This window comes from Pelophylax lessonae (assembly GCF_965119305.1).
Source record: "Pelophylax lessonae genome assembly, chromosome: 3".
Classification (NCBI taxonomy): domain Eukaryota; kingdom Metazoa; phylum Chordata; class Amphibia; order Anura; family Ranidae; genus Pelophylax; species Pelophylax lessonae.
The window spans coordinates 251098489-251110515 of record NC_138770.1 but is presented as its reverse complement, the minus strand read 5'-3'; the positions used below and the strand labels follow the sequence as shown (position 1 = coordinate 251110515).

Here is a 12027-nt window from a genome sequence, read left to right as displayed (position 1 = left end):
ACCCCCTAAGCATCCAAGAGGCTATTCAATGAGTCAGGCTGGAAGGTGCTATGTAGTGCTTTAGCTGGTCTGTCTATGGAACAAGAGCCACACTGGAGCAGAGATTCTGTCAGCTCTGCAGTGGCAGGCCCAGAGGTGGTTCACGCCATGCCAGCTGGAGCCAGGAATAGTTGTGTGCGATAATGGCACAAACCTCCTGTCCGCTCTTAGACCGGGAAAGTTGACACATGTGCCATGCTTGGCATATGTCTTCAATATGGTGGTACGTTATTTTTTAAATAGGTACTCAGGGTTGGAAGATCCGTAGAAGCAGGCCAGAAGAGTCTGTAGCCATTCAGACGGTTATACACAGCCAGTGCTCAGTTGGCTGAAATTCTGCGAGAATTCCACCTGCCTGTAAACTGCCTTATTTGTGACATGCCCACCTGGTGGAACTCGACTTTGGAAATGCTGCAGCGGCTGCATATGCAGCAGAGGGCTGTCATCGAGTACCTGTGTGAGTATGGCAGGTTCAGGCCAGCTTGGCTTTTTTTACCCACACCAATGGCTGCTGATAAAGGATGCATGCACAGTACTGTCACTATTTGAGGAGGCCACAAGGATGGTGAGCCGTGACAATGCATGTATCAGTGACACAATCCCTGTTGTGTTCCTGCTGGAGCAGACTCTGTGTAAAATTATGGTTAGGGCACTCATGGCAGAGCAGCTGGAGGAAGAGGAGGACTTCCTTTTGTCTTAAGCCCTGCTTTATGCAGACACCATTCTTCACCATTCAGAACACACATAAGGAGAGGGAGGAGGAGGAGGATTCTGGCAGCTTTGGAGGCATTGAAGCAGAGCAAGATATACAGTATGTCAAACCTTAACAGATGATTTTCCATTACCAGAACCCTTGGGAGTAGTACGTGGCTGGGAGGAGGCAGTTCCACATACTGTAATCCTCAGTGACCCCAAAGTGTCTGCTTCTCATGCCTCCACAAACTCGAAAGCCTGCAAAAGGACCCAGGAATATGTGGCATCAAGGAGAAGGATCACTATTGGTTGGCAACCCTCCATGACCATCGTCACAAGGGGAAAGTCTCAGAACTCATCCCATTCCCACAGAGGGAGCAGAAGATGAAATCTCTTGAGGACACCTTAAAAAAGATTTTATGTAATGCCTTTTCTGACTCTAGTAGGTTACAGTCAGGTGAAAAACGTAGTTTTGAGGCTTCTGTTTGTCAAGAGAGGAGCGGTGCCTCAGTGATGCATTTAAAAAAATTTTTAGTCCTCTGTGCCCAGGGCTGTCAGTTTCCACATCCCATTGGCATTGTCTTCATCATATAGTGGGAGATTATCTAGGGGCGAAAACAGATATGGAGAGCTTTTAAGTTGACGATCCACTGGGTTACTGGGTCATGACAATAGACCACTGGCCTGAACTTGCCCAGTATGCAATAGGGCTGCTGAGCTGCCCTGCATCCAGCGTGCTTTCCCAAAGGGCATTCAGTGCTGTTGAAGGTTTTGTGACAGATAAAAGAGCGCATCTGTCCACAGACTCAGTGGACCGGCTGACATTTATAAAACTGTATCAGTCCTGGATTAGCAGCAGCTATCAAGCCCTTGATGCCTATGTCGCATTTCTTCATCTGGAAGAAAATGTTTGGCGTAATTTTCATAGGCACAATTAACACCCAAGGACCATCTTTTCCACACCTGCTTGACAGGTGCATATCATTTAAATTTTTCACAGCAAGGCCAATTCTTGCTTTCATCGAGAGTACCTCTATAGGGTTACTGTGTGAAGGCATCACTGACACCCAAAGCCCATTTTATCCGCACCTGTTTAACAGGTGCATATAATTTACATTTTTGACAGCAAGGCCAATTCTTGCTTTCATCAGGAGTACCTCTATAGGGTTATGGTGTAAAGGCACCACCAAAAGTCCAATTTATCTTCACCTGTTTGACAGATGCATATCATTCAATTTTTTGACAACAAGGCCAATATTGCTTTTTTTTTTTTTTTAATAATCTTTATTTTTTAAGTTTGTAACAAATCACAAAGACATAGAAAAGATTAAAGGAACAACAAAACTAAGCATCATGCAAAGAAACAGATAACAAGGGTGAGGCCAAATAGCCACTCACCCGCAAACATAGCCTTTCGTGTCCATATACAAGGTACTAATTGGTAAAGGGGAAGGGCATGCATCTAAGATAGTGGTCGAGCTGTCGGACGCTAGTAGCAGACTGAGGACATGTGTGCCCAAGCGGCCAGGCAAGCGGGTAGTATCGGCCCCAAAGGACCCCGAGCCAGGGCTCACCCAGAGGGAGGGGAGCCAAAAAAAACCTCCAACAAACCTCCCCGGCACAATCCCCCCGGCCAGGTGGTCCCCCCTACATGTCCCCGCCACCCAAGACGGGCGGCGGGGAGAGGTCGACTATAGGGCGAGTCTCATCCAGTGAGACAGGCAGTGTCTAAGCCGCCATCCCCATCCAAGAAGGCCAGCAGTCTCAGCGCCGGCAGCTCGCATGTCATTAATTCAGCATGTCAATAGTTATTAAACATTACCCTGAGGGAAGAGAAGAGAAGAAGGAGAAGAAAAGGGAGAGAAAAAGGGTAGAGAGGAGAGAGAGCAGATAGAAGAAGAAGAGGAAAAGGAGTGCCGTACCTGCCAATGTCCGGAGCTCACCCGCCGCCGGACCGTGTCTTGGGCATCTCCCCACACTCAAAGGATCCAGGTAGCCGAACCTGCAGCATCACAGGGTGGGGAGGAATAGGGACTCAGAGGGTGAATTGGGCTCAGGGTCCAGTGAGCCCGGCCAGAGATGGGTCGGCCAGTATCAGCAGAGCCCGATCAAGGCTTAAGGGCAGAAAGGTGGAATCTCCTACATAATCTAGCCATGGCCGCCACTTCGCATCATTGCATTCCCGGGTCCCCTTGCACTTGGCGATCCAGTCCTCCGCATCTCTTATGCCCTCGACCGTACGCCACAATTCCAGGCTGCCCGGCACCTGCGGCCGCTTCCAATAAATAGGGATCAATCTCCTAGCAGCATTGAGGAGATGTGGCAGTATGCTCCGCCGATAGAGGCTGATCGGCAGGCAGGGGACGTGCAGCAGGAAGTGAGGGAGGCCGAAGGGGACGTCAACATCTAAAATAGTTTTAATCTGGTCCTTAATATCACAACAAAAGGCAGCAATAACTGGGCAGCTCCACCAAAGATGGAGGAGAGTTCCGCGCTCTCCGCAGCCCCTCCAACAAGTAGCGGGAGTAGAAGGATAAATGCGGGTTAGGTCAGCAAGGACCCGGTACCAACCAGTCAGCAATTTATAATTTGCCTCCTGCATCTTTTAGTCCCCCAAGCTCAAGTGGGTTAGCTGATAAAGGTGAGCCGACTGTGTCTCCGTGAGTTCCAGACCCAAGCCCCGTTCCCACGCCCTGACAAATGCAGGCCTGGAAACAGAGGACGCCTCTGTCAACAGTCTAAATAATTCCAATACCAGATGGGGGATGGGATCATCTTGTATGAACAAGCGTTCAAAGGGCATGAGGGAGGCAGGTGGGCGAATAGAGGGGCCATGAACCCGGAAAAAGTGGTGCAATTGCCGATATTTCTAGAAGTTCATGCGAGAACCACCATGGCGGGCTCTCAGCATCTCATAAGGCAGCAATCTGCCCCCCTCAAGCAGCTTGCCACAACTGGCATTCCCATCACCCCCCCATGGGTCGAAGAAGGCCATCTGCTCCCCTGGGGGAACCAGAGGAAGGCCCCCAGTGGTGCCAACGGGGAGACAGGGGGCGCCAGGCTCAGTAGCTTATTCATCCGGTCTCAGGCATCAAGAGCCTGGACCATAAAGGGAGAAGTATACACTGAAAGCTCCCTGAATTCCAGGGACAGCCAAGCAGTGTTAATTTTGGCAGCAAATTTCAATTTAGTTTTAGTCTTAGTCTTAGGACTAAAATGGCATTTTAGTTTTAGTCCTATTTTAGTCTTCTGCAAGTGTTTTAGTTTTAGTCGTATTTAGTCGACTAAAACTCATTTTAGTCATCTATAATCAAATGGGTGTAGTTCAATTGTAATTTGTAATGCATTATTTAAGCATTTCTCTACAATTTCCAAACTCATTATATACTACTGCTGGTCCTGGAGTGAAAAATCTAATATGTTATTATTTATGCTTTGAGCATGCACCAGTGTTAATTTTTGGCAGCAAATTTCGATTTAGTTTTAGTTATAGTCTTTTGACTAAAATGCCATTTTAGTTTTAGTCGTATTTTAGTCTTAAGACTAAAATGCCATTTTAGTTTTAGTCGTATTTTAGTCATCTGAATTGTGTTAGTCGACGAAAACATTTTAGTCGGTTTTAGTCGACGAAATTAACACTGCAGCCAAGGAGCATAGGACAGGTTCCTGCCTGCCATACATTTTTCCAGAGAGACCCAGAGCTTGGAGTGAGTGTGAAAGCGCCAGTTCAAGATGCGTTGGAGGACAATTGCCCGGTAGTAGCGCTGGACGTCAGGTAGTCCTAGGCCCCCTAAATGTTTTGGACGTTTCAAAGTTGCTACGGCTATGTGGGGGCGTTTTGCGTTCCAGACAAACTCGATAATCAAGCTATTGAGGTGGGAAAAAAAACTACGGGGCAGAGGGATAGGCAGCATCTGTAGATAGAACAGTACCCTAGGAAGGATATTCATTTTAATAATGTTTACCCTCCCCAGCCAGGTAAAGGCCGTCTGAGTCCAGTGTAAGAGATCTTGTTTGATGTTGGTCAAAAGCCGGGGGTAGTTCTGAGCGTAGAGCATGTCAAAACAGTCAGTGAGCTGGACCCCGAGATATGTCAGAGAAGAGGTGGTCCTTTTAAAGGGGAATGCTGTCTTAAGGGACCTAGAGAGGGACGATGGCACATGGATCGGGAGAATCTCCAATTTTGCGAGGTTAATCTTGAAATTGGAAATGTCTCTAAAAATGTTCCATTTCCCGCATCAGGACCGGCAGGGAGATCAGAGGGTCCGTGAGGTGAAGCAGAACGTCATCCGGATAGAGCAGAGAGCAGAGAGCTTGTGCTCCGTGGTACCAACCGTCACGCCCCTAATATCACCATTCGTCCCGGACCTTGCTCAGAAAAGGTTCTAGAACCAGGGCGAAAAGAAGGGGCGAGAGCGGACACCCCTGCCTAGTGCCGTTCCTGATTGGGAACTCGGTGGACAGGCACCCATTGATGCAAACCTTAGCCTTAGGGTCTGCATAGAGCGCCAGGATCCAGGCCAACATATGGGAGCCCAAGCCCAGGGACTCCAGCACCACCCGCATATATCTCCAGTCCACCCGATCGAACGCCATTTCGCCATCGGTCGAGAGGATCAGGTAGGGTGGGAAATCGGAGTGAGAATTAGCCCAATGAATCAGCTGTACTGCCTGGATAGCATTATCCCTGGCTTCCCTACCAGCAATGAAACCCATCTGATCTAGATAAATGAGCTGAGGCATAAGATGTTTCAAGCGATTGGCCAGGATTTTTGCTAGGATCTTCAAGGCCGTATTTAACAGTGAAATGGGGCGATAGCTCTGCGGGGAGGCTGGGTCCTTACCCTCCTTAGGAATTACTGTGATATGTGCCAACAACGCTTCAGAGGGAATCGCCCCTCCCATGGCCAAAGAATTGAAATAGCTGCACATACTGTAGGTTTTTATAAAAGCAGAAAAAAATATTTATAGTAGGCCTTGGTATAACCATCAGGGCCCGGGCTTTTACCATTGGGCAAAGAAAGGATTGTGCTTTCCAGTTCGGCCGACGTGATCGGGGACTCCAGATCCGAGCACTGTTCAGCGGTCAGGGAGGGAAAGGAGTGGTCGTAGAGATAGTGTTGTATCGCAGAGGCCTTAGTCAGTCGGGTGGCAGAGGAGTCGCGGCCAGCCAGATCATAGAGGTCAACGTAGTAGGGACGAAAGCTATCTGCTATGTCTGACGGCTTGAAGACCAGACCCCCCAAGGGGGTCTGCATTTTGGGCACGCAGAGCTGGGCCCTTTTCCTGCGTAATGTGTGCCAGCATTCATCCGCATTTATTTTCCTGTTCATAGAATTTATGGGAGACGTAACACAACCGGGCACGGGCATGTCGGTCCAAGAGGCGGGAAAATAGCACACGCAGCTCGGTCAAATGAGTCAGAGCATCAGAGTCACCCGTCTGCTTATGGAAAAGCTTGGCTCGCTGGAGGGAGGTAGGAACCCTGTGGAAGTCTGCCTGTCGCTCCCTCTTAAGCTTGGCACCAAGGGAAATTAATTCCCCTCGTACCACAGCCTTATGTCCCTCCCACACCACGCCCTCACTCAGACTATCTGACCCATTCTCCGCAAAGTAGCACCGCAAGACCTCCGAAATCTTGGAGACAACCTGGGAGTCATCCAGTAAATTCTCGTTCAGCCGCCACGTCCAGGACCTATGGGTGCCGGCTGGCAAGACGAGTTCCATCATAACGGGTGTGTGATCAGAGATCGTGATACTTTAAATCGAATACCCCTGCAGGAACTCCAGGGAAAGTTGATCAACAAAGATGACGTCTATACATGTATAGACATCATGTAGAGAGGAATAGTAGCTGAAATCTTTCTCTTGGGGGTGCAAAACCCACCAGGAGTCTACCAAGCGAAGAGATTGAAGAGTCTTGCGGTAGTGCTTAAGAAAAGTGAAGGAGTGGGAGGATCTGCCATGAGAAGTGTCTATCGAGGGATCAAAGCAAACATTAAAATCGCCCCCAACAACCAGGGACCCCTCTCTAAAGTGGGCCAGACGTTCGAGTGTATTGTCCAGAAAAGTGAGCTGTCCTGTGTTGGGAGCATAGACAGACGCAAGCTTAACCATCTTGCCCAGGAGCGTACCCTTAAGGAACACATAGCGCCCCTGGAGGTCAACCATGTGGCCAACTGGCTGGAAAGGGCAGGCTCTATGTACAGCTATGGCCGTACCCCGAGACTTGCTAACAGGGGAGAGGCTGTGGTACCATTGGCTAAAGAGGTGGATAGGAAGCTTTGGGAGGGAGCGAGGGGTGAAGTGATTCTCCTTTAGGAGGACCACCTGCGCCCCAAGCTTCTTCAATTCCCACCACAATCTATTACGTTTGTGTGGGGAGCACAGGCCCCACACATTGTAAGATATTACCTTAAGCGATGCCATCAGCAGTCTGGTAGAATGGTGAGACGCTCAAGAGATGGCAGACATGGCACGGACAGCAGGGAAGGACCGGCTTCCGGACAGGCAGGCGCAAGAGGAGAAAAGAGAAGAAAGAAAGAAATTGAGAAAAGTGCAGTGCATATAACAACATTACCAAAAACACAAGCTAGCCACAGAAGGTAACCAGCCAACCTAACCCCAATAGGGGAGGAAACGAAAGGCCGGGCCAAGTATGTCACCCCAGATGGAGCAGCACCCTGGGCCACGACCGTGGTCCACAAAGGGGACTTGACCCACAAAGGTTGGCCTATTGGGGGAAACGTGAGCCAACCACTGAGGGAAGAACGTCAACAGCAGCAGGGAAGGGACCAATAAGGAAACCCACCCCGCACCCGCCAGTCCAGCCCAAAGAAAAAGATGTTGTAAAAGAAAAAGAGTCCTCAGGTCTCTGGGACAAAACAAAGGATCATCGGGGTTGCAGGACAAAATCCAGGTCTCCAAGCGAGGGCTCCCCAGCTCTCCGACCAGGGCAAAGTTCAGGCGGGAAGAGCAGAAATGAGGATTAGGAGCAAGGGAAATCCAGTGCCGCAGTCAATTGTGCAGTTGGCAAAAAAGTGTGAAGGACCATCTCTATGGGCAACTAGGGCCCGGAAGTGGAAGGAGCTGTGAGGGGTTCCTCAGCAGGACGCAGGCGGGTGCGCCTGTGGCGTTTGCGGGAGACAGGCTGCCAGGGTTGAGGCAGCCGTATCGCAGAGACGTCTTGCAGGGTTCTCCAATCAGGAAAGTCCACTGGCCCCAGGCCCAAGGTAGATAGGAACTCTGGGAGGTCATCTTTAGTGCGCAGGGTAGCCGACATATTCCGGGAAGCCTGGATATAAAAAGGAAACCCCCAGCGATAAGTGAGGCCTGCTGCCTGGAGCGAATCAAGGAGAGGGTGGAGGACCCTGCGTTGCATAAGTGTGCGGCGTCCTGGCAGAAATAAAGACGTGCACCATCAAAATCAAAATTGGGCTTATTTCGCATTTTCCGCATAATACTATCTTTGAGGGTGTATTTATGTAGCTTACAAATGATATCACGCGGGTTGTCCACATCTTGCGAAGGAGGTCGCAGGGCCCTGTGAGCCCTATCTATTTCAATGGGAGCCATAACCGGGAGGCCCAAGATTTCCCTGAAAATGTGGGAATAATATCTCTAGGTGCCGTGGCCTCAGGAAGACCACGGATACGTATATTACCCATGCGGCTGCGATTCTAAAAGTCATCCAGCTGGGATAATAGGGCTTCTATATACTGATCTTGTCCCACACAGCGTGCCTGTAGCTGGGAGATTACAGGGATGGTGTCATCTAGGCGTTGTTCCATGGACTCGACGCGGGACCCCAGGTGGGAGGTGTCCGCTTTAAGCTGGGCAATGTCCTCTTTAAAGGCAGTTTCAACCCTGGAGACAAATCTAGATAGGTCTGCTTTAGTGGGCAAGGCCCAAATGTGTCTCTTCAAATCCCCATCTCCCATGACTTTTTTTATGTCAGAGCCCCCCTCCTGTGACTCTGGGAGCGAGGGGTGGCAAGGGGGGACTGGGGTGTGCACTGACCATTGTGGGGAGAGTCCAGGATCCGTGCTCCAGGTGGGGCTCGCCTCATGGAGCCGCGAGGTCGGCGCCGCCGGCGCCATCTTGGAGGCCTGGGTGTCTCTGCCTCGGGTCTCAGGAAAGAAGGCTGGCAGGTGGCCCTGCTTGGAGCGATCGTGCCGCGGTGGCTGGGAGGCTGTCCTCCGCCTGTTAGACATCGCTGGAGCCGGGTGAGTGTCGGATACCTGCGGGATGCTAATGATTAGGCTGCGGTGGGTGCGGAGGTGAGGCGCCAAGCGTCTTCACCCGTCCATGGTCAGGCCATGCCCCGCAAATATTGCTTTTATACAAGAGTACCTCTATAGGGTTAAGGTTAAAGGCACCACCAGCAACCCAATTTTTCTGCACCTTTTTCTTCTATGCAAAGTCAGCGAAAGAGACATTAGAATTTATCCCAAAAATCTCTAATCTTGTTCCGAGTTCACTAAATTGTCACTTCATCATACAGCCTGGCTCCCCAAGCCATTATTTATAAAATAAAGAAAGCTTGAAATGAAAATTTCATTTTTTTTGGCTGAAAAAAAAAAGTTTTGCCTATAGTTCTACTTTAAGAATAGTATGCCTAACTAGTGTATGCCTAACCTTTATTATTATATCTATGGTGATTGGAAGGGGGGGGGTGTGTGTAGTGAATGTTACATAGTTAGTCAGGTTGAAAAAAGACACAAGTCCATCTAGCTCAACCAAAAGAAAAAAAACACATCCAAGTGATGAGTGATATAATGTAAGGTGGTTTAGGTGCACACTGTTCTTGCACTTAGAACATTTCTAGCTCCAAGAATAGGTGATAAGTAATAAGGTAATAAGGTAAAGTTAGGCGAACCTAACTTTAAAAAAGGCTCAATAAAAAACAAAATACCACCCCTGATACAAAAGCCCACTATTTTTAAAGATTAGGATTGCAACAAAAAAACGCCCCTAACAACTTAAAATAAAAAACATTATATATAACATTATAAATAAAAAACATTATATATAAAACATTATACTTACATACCCCTGATTTTTTTTTTTATGCCGAAACCTTGCAGAAAATAAAAAAAGTTTGCCATGGACGAGGCAAAAGCTAGAAATAATCACGACCTCAAATCAACTGCAAGAAAAAAAAAATTAAAGGCAAAAAGGGCACCCAATAATAATAATAAGAAAAAAAGAAGAAGCTGATTTCCCAAAGAGCCCACAATCAGTATGAAAGTAGTCTCTTAAGTGACCCTAATCTTTCTTTATGCGGTTTTACTCTTTTCCCTAGGCGTTTCCTAAAACAGCTTCCAATTCACTGACACTATGGCTGCTCTGTGCCCCCCCCAGCTTTTATACTAAGGGACTAACCAAACCCGCTGACCACAATGCAAAGGCTATGCAGTGCATTATGGTTTATTAAAATTCTCCCAAGTGCACCTTGATCCTGCAGGATTCAAATCAAACTCATGATAGTGGTGTACCTAAACCTAATTGTTAGACCCACTGTAATAGATGTATGTTGGGTACAGCAAGGTAATACAGTAGGGGACAGCACTCCTGCTATGGGAAAATAGTCTACATTCTGGACTGGAATTACCGGCTTTAAATTTGGGGGACATGTTTTTAGACAAACACAGTAGATATTCTAGTTGATTGCTTGTTGTTTGTGGAGATCCACTCTCTGCTAATCAGTCCAATCTAACTCCAGTCTCAGGATTAGTGAATGTGATCACAATATCATATATTCCTTCATTTAAGTAAATACATTTGCAATTGCAGTTACATCTCCTTATAAATATGTTTGATGACTGCAGCCAAGGGTGTGCTGATGTTACTGTAAATTGTTTACTTGTAGCACTCATTACACACATACTGTATACAGTATAGTGAATTTGTGCCAACAGGAATAATTTGAAAACAGCTTGAAGTGAGAAAACATATTTTCTGGAAACAAACATACTGTATACAGTATAGTGAATTTGTGCCAACAGGAATCATTTAAAAATGGTTAGAAGTGAGAAAATTATAAATATAAATATTTTTCTAGAAACAAACAATAAACATGAAAATTTTGGTTTCCATCACTTGTTATTGCAGCAACCAGAGGTAAGATATTTTATTATAACCTATTTATTTTAAAGTAAACTATACCAGTTTTATTATATTAGAAAGTGCTGTATTCACACCTCATTCTCTCATACTTTGAACTTTGGTTTCCTTTATCGATTACGCTTTATTGCTTCTGACAGTTCTACCTTTGTGACAGGCAGTGGACGTTAAACCTTCATAAACAATACACCTTTCTGATAAGCCTCTCTATAAGTAGACTGTTCTCACTGCTACGAGTCACCATGCCAAACATTTCACCTATTTCTTCTGTTCAAAAACGAAAAACAAAGACAGGAAGACATGGGGCATGTTGTCTCTGTACACTCCAAAGTTAAACAAGCCAGAATCCTCATACTTGGCTTGGATGCAGCTGGTAAATCAACTGTTCTGTACAAATTCAAATTCAAAGAACCTTTTTCAACAATCCCAACCGTTGGCTTCAATGTGGAGATGATTCAGACAGAGAAGCACCTACAATTAACCATATGGGATGTTGGAGGACAAGAGAAATTAAGATCACTCTGGTGCTACTACTTTGAAAACACAGATGGACTGGTGTATGTGGTGGATAGTACTAACAAAGAAACTCTTGATGAGTCAAAAAAGGAATTTCAGCGTATACTAAAGAATGAACTAATAAAGAATGTTCCTGTTGTTGTCCTGGCTAACAAACAAGATGTTCCCGGGGCTCTTGATGCAGAAGAGATCACACGAAAATTTAACATGAAAAAGCATTGCTCGGACCGGGACTGGTATGTCCAGCCATGCTGTGCCCTCTCAGGCCAAGGCCTCGCAGAAGGATTCAGTAAAGTGTCTGAATTTGTGAAGAAGTCAAAAGAAGATGCCCTCAACTTTGCAAAACAGAGCGTAAGACTTAAAACATCACGGAAATTCTAGAACGTATAGTGTGACCTATAGAACTTGAATGCACCTTGAGTCCAACATACAGTAGTATCGATTTTTTCATAATGGCAGTAAGAATAATAACTTCTTGTGTGTTTGTATGTTATTTATTAAGAACTATCCAAAGTTGCTAAAAATAATTTAAAAAAATGCCCTGCAGATATATGGAATAGAATACAAATGCTTGTTGGGCGACGGAACAAAATGTGACTGCAGCAAAGTATGGTGAACTACCTGTTAAGTAAAGACTTTTATTTACTAACATTG

At 46.8% G+C, this 12027-nt stretch overlaps 1 protein-coding gene across 1 annotated transcript; it reads left to right on the top strand.

The window, feature by feature from the left end:
* Nucleotides 1-11157: 11157 nt before the first annotated feature.
* On the top strand, nt 11158-11754 carry ARL14 (ARF like GTPase 14; the record flags this gene model as incomplete). Its single annotated transcript, XM_082249362.1, has 1 exon — nt 11158-11754. One exon carries the CDS (start codon nt 11158-11160, stop codon nt 11752-11754), a length of 597 nt encoding a protein of 198 aa, XP_082105488.1.
* Between the last annotated feature and the right edge of the window lie 273 nt (nt 11755-12027).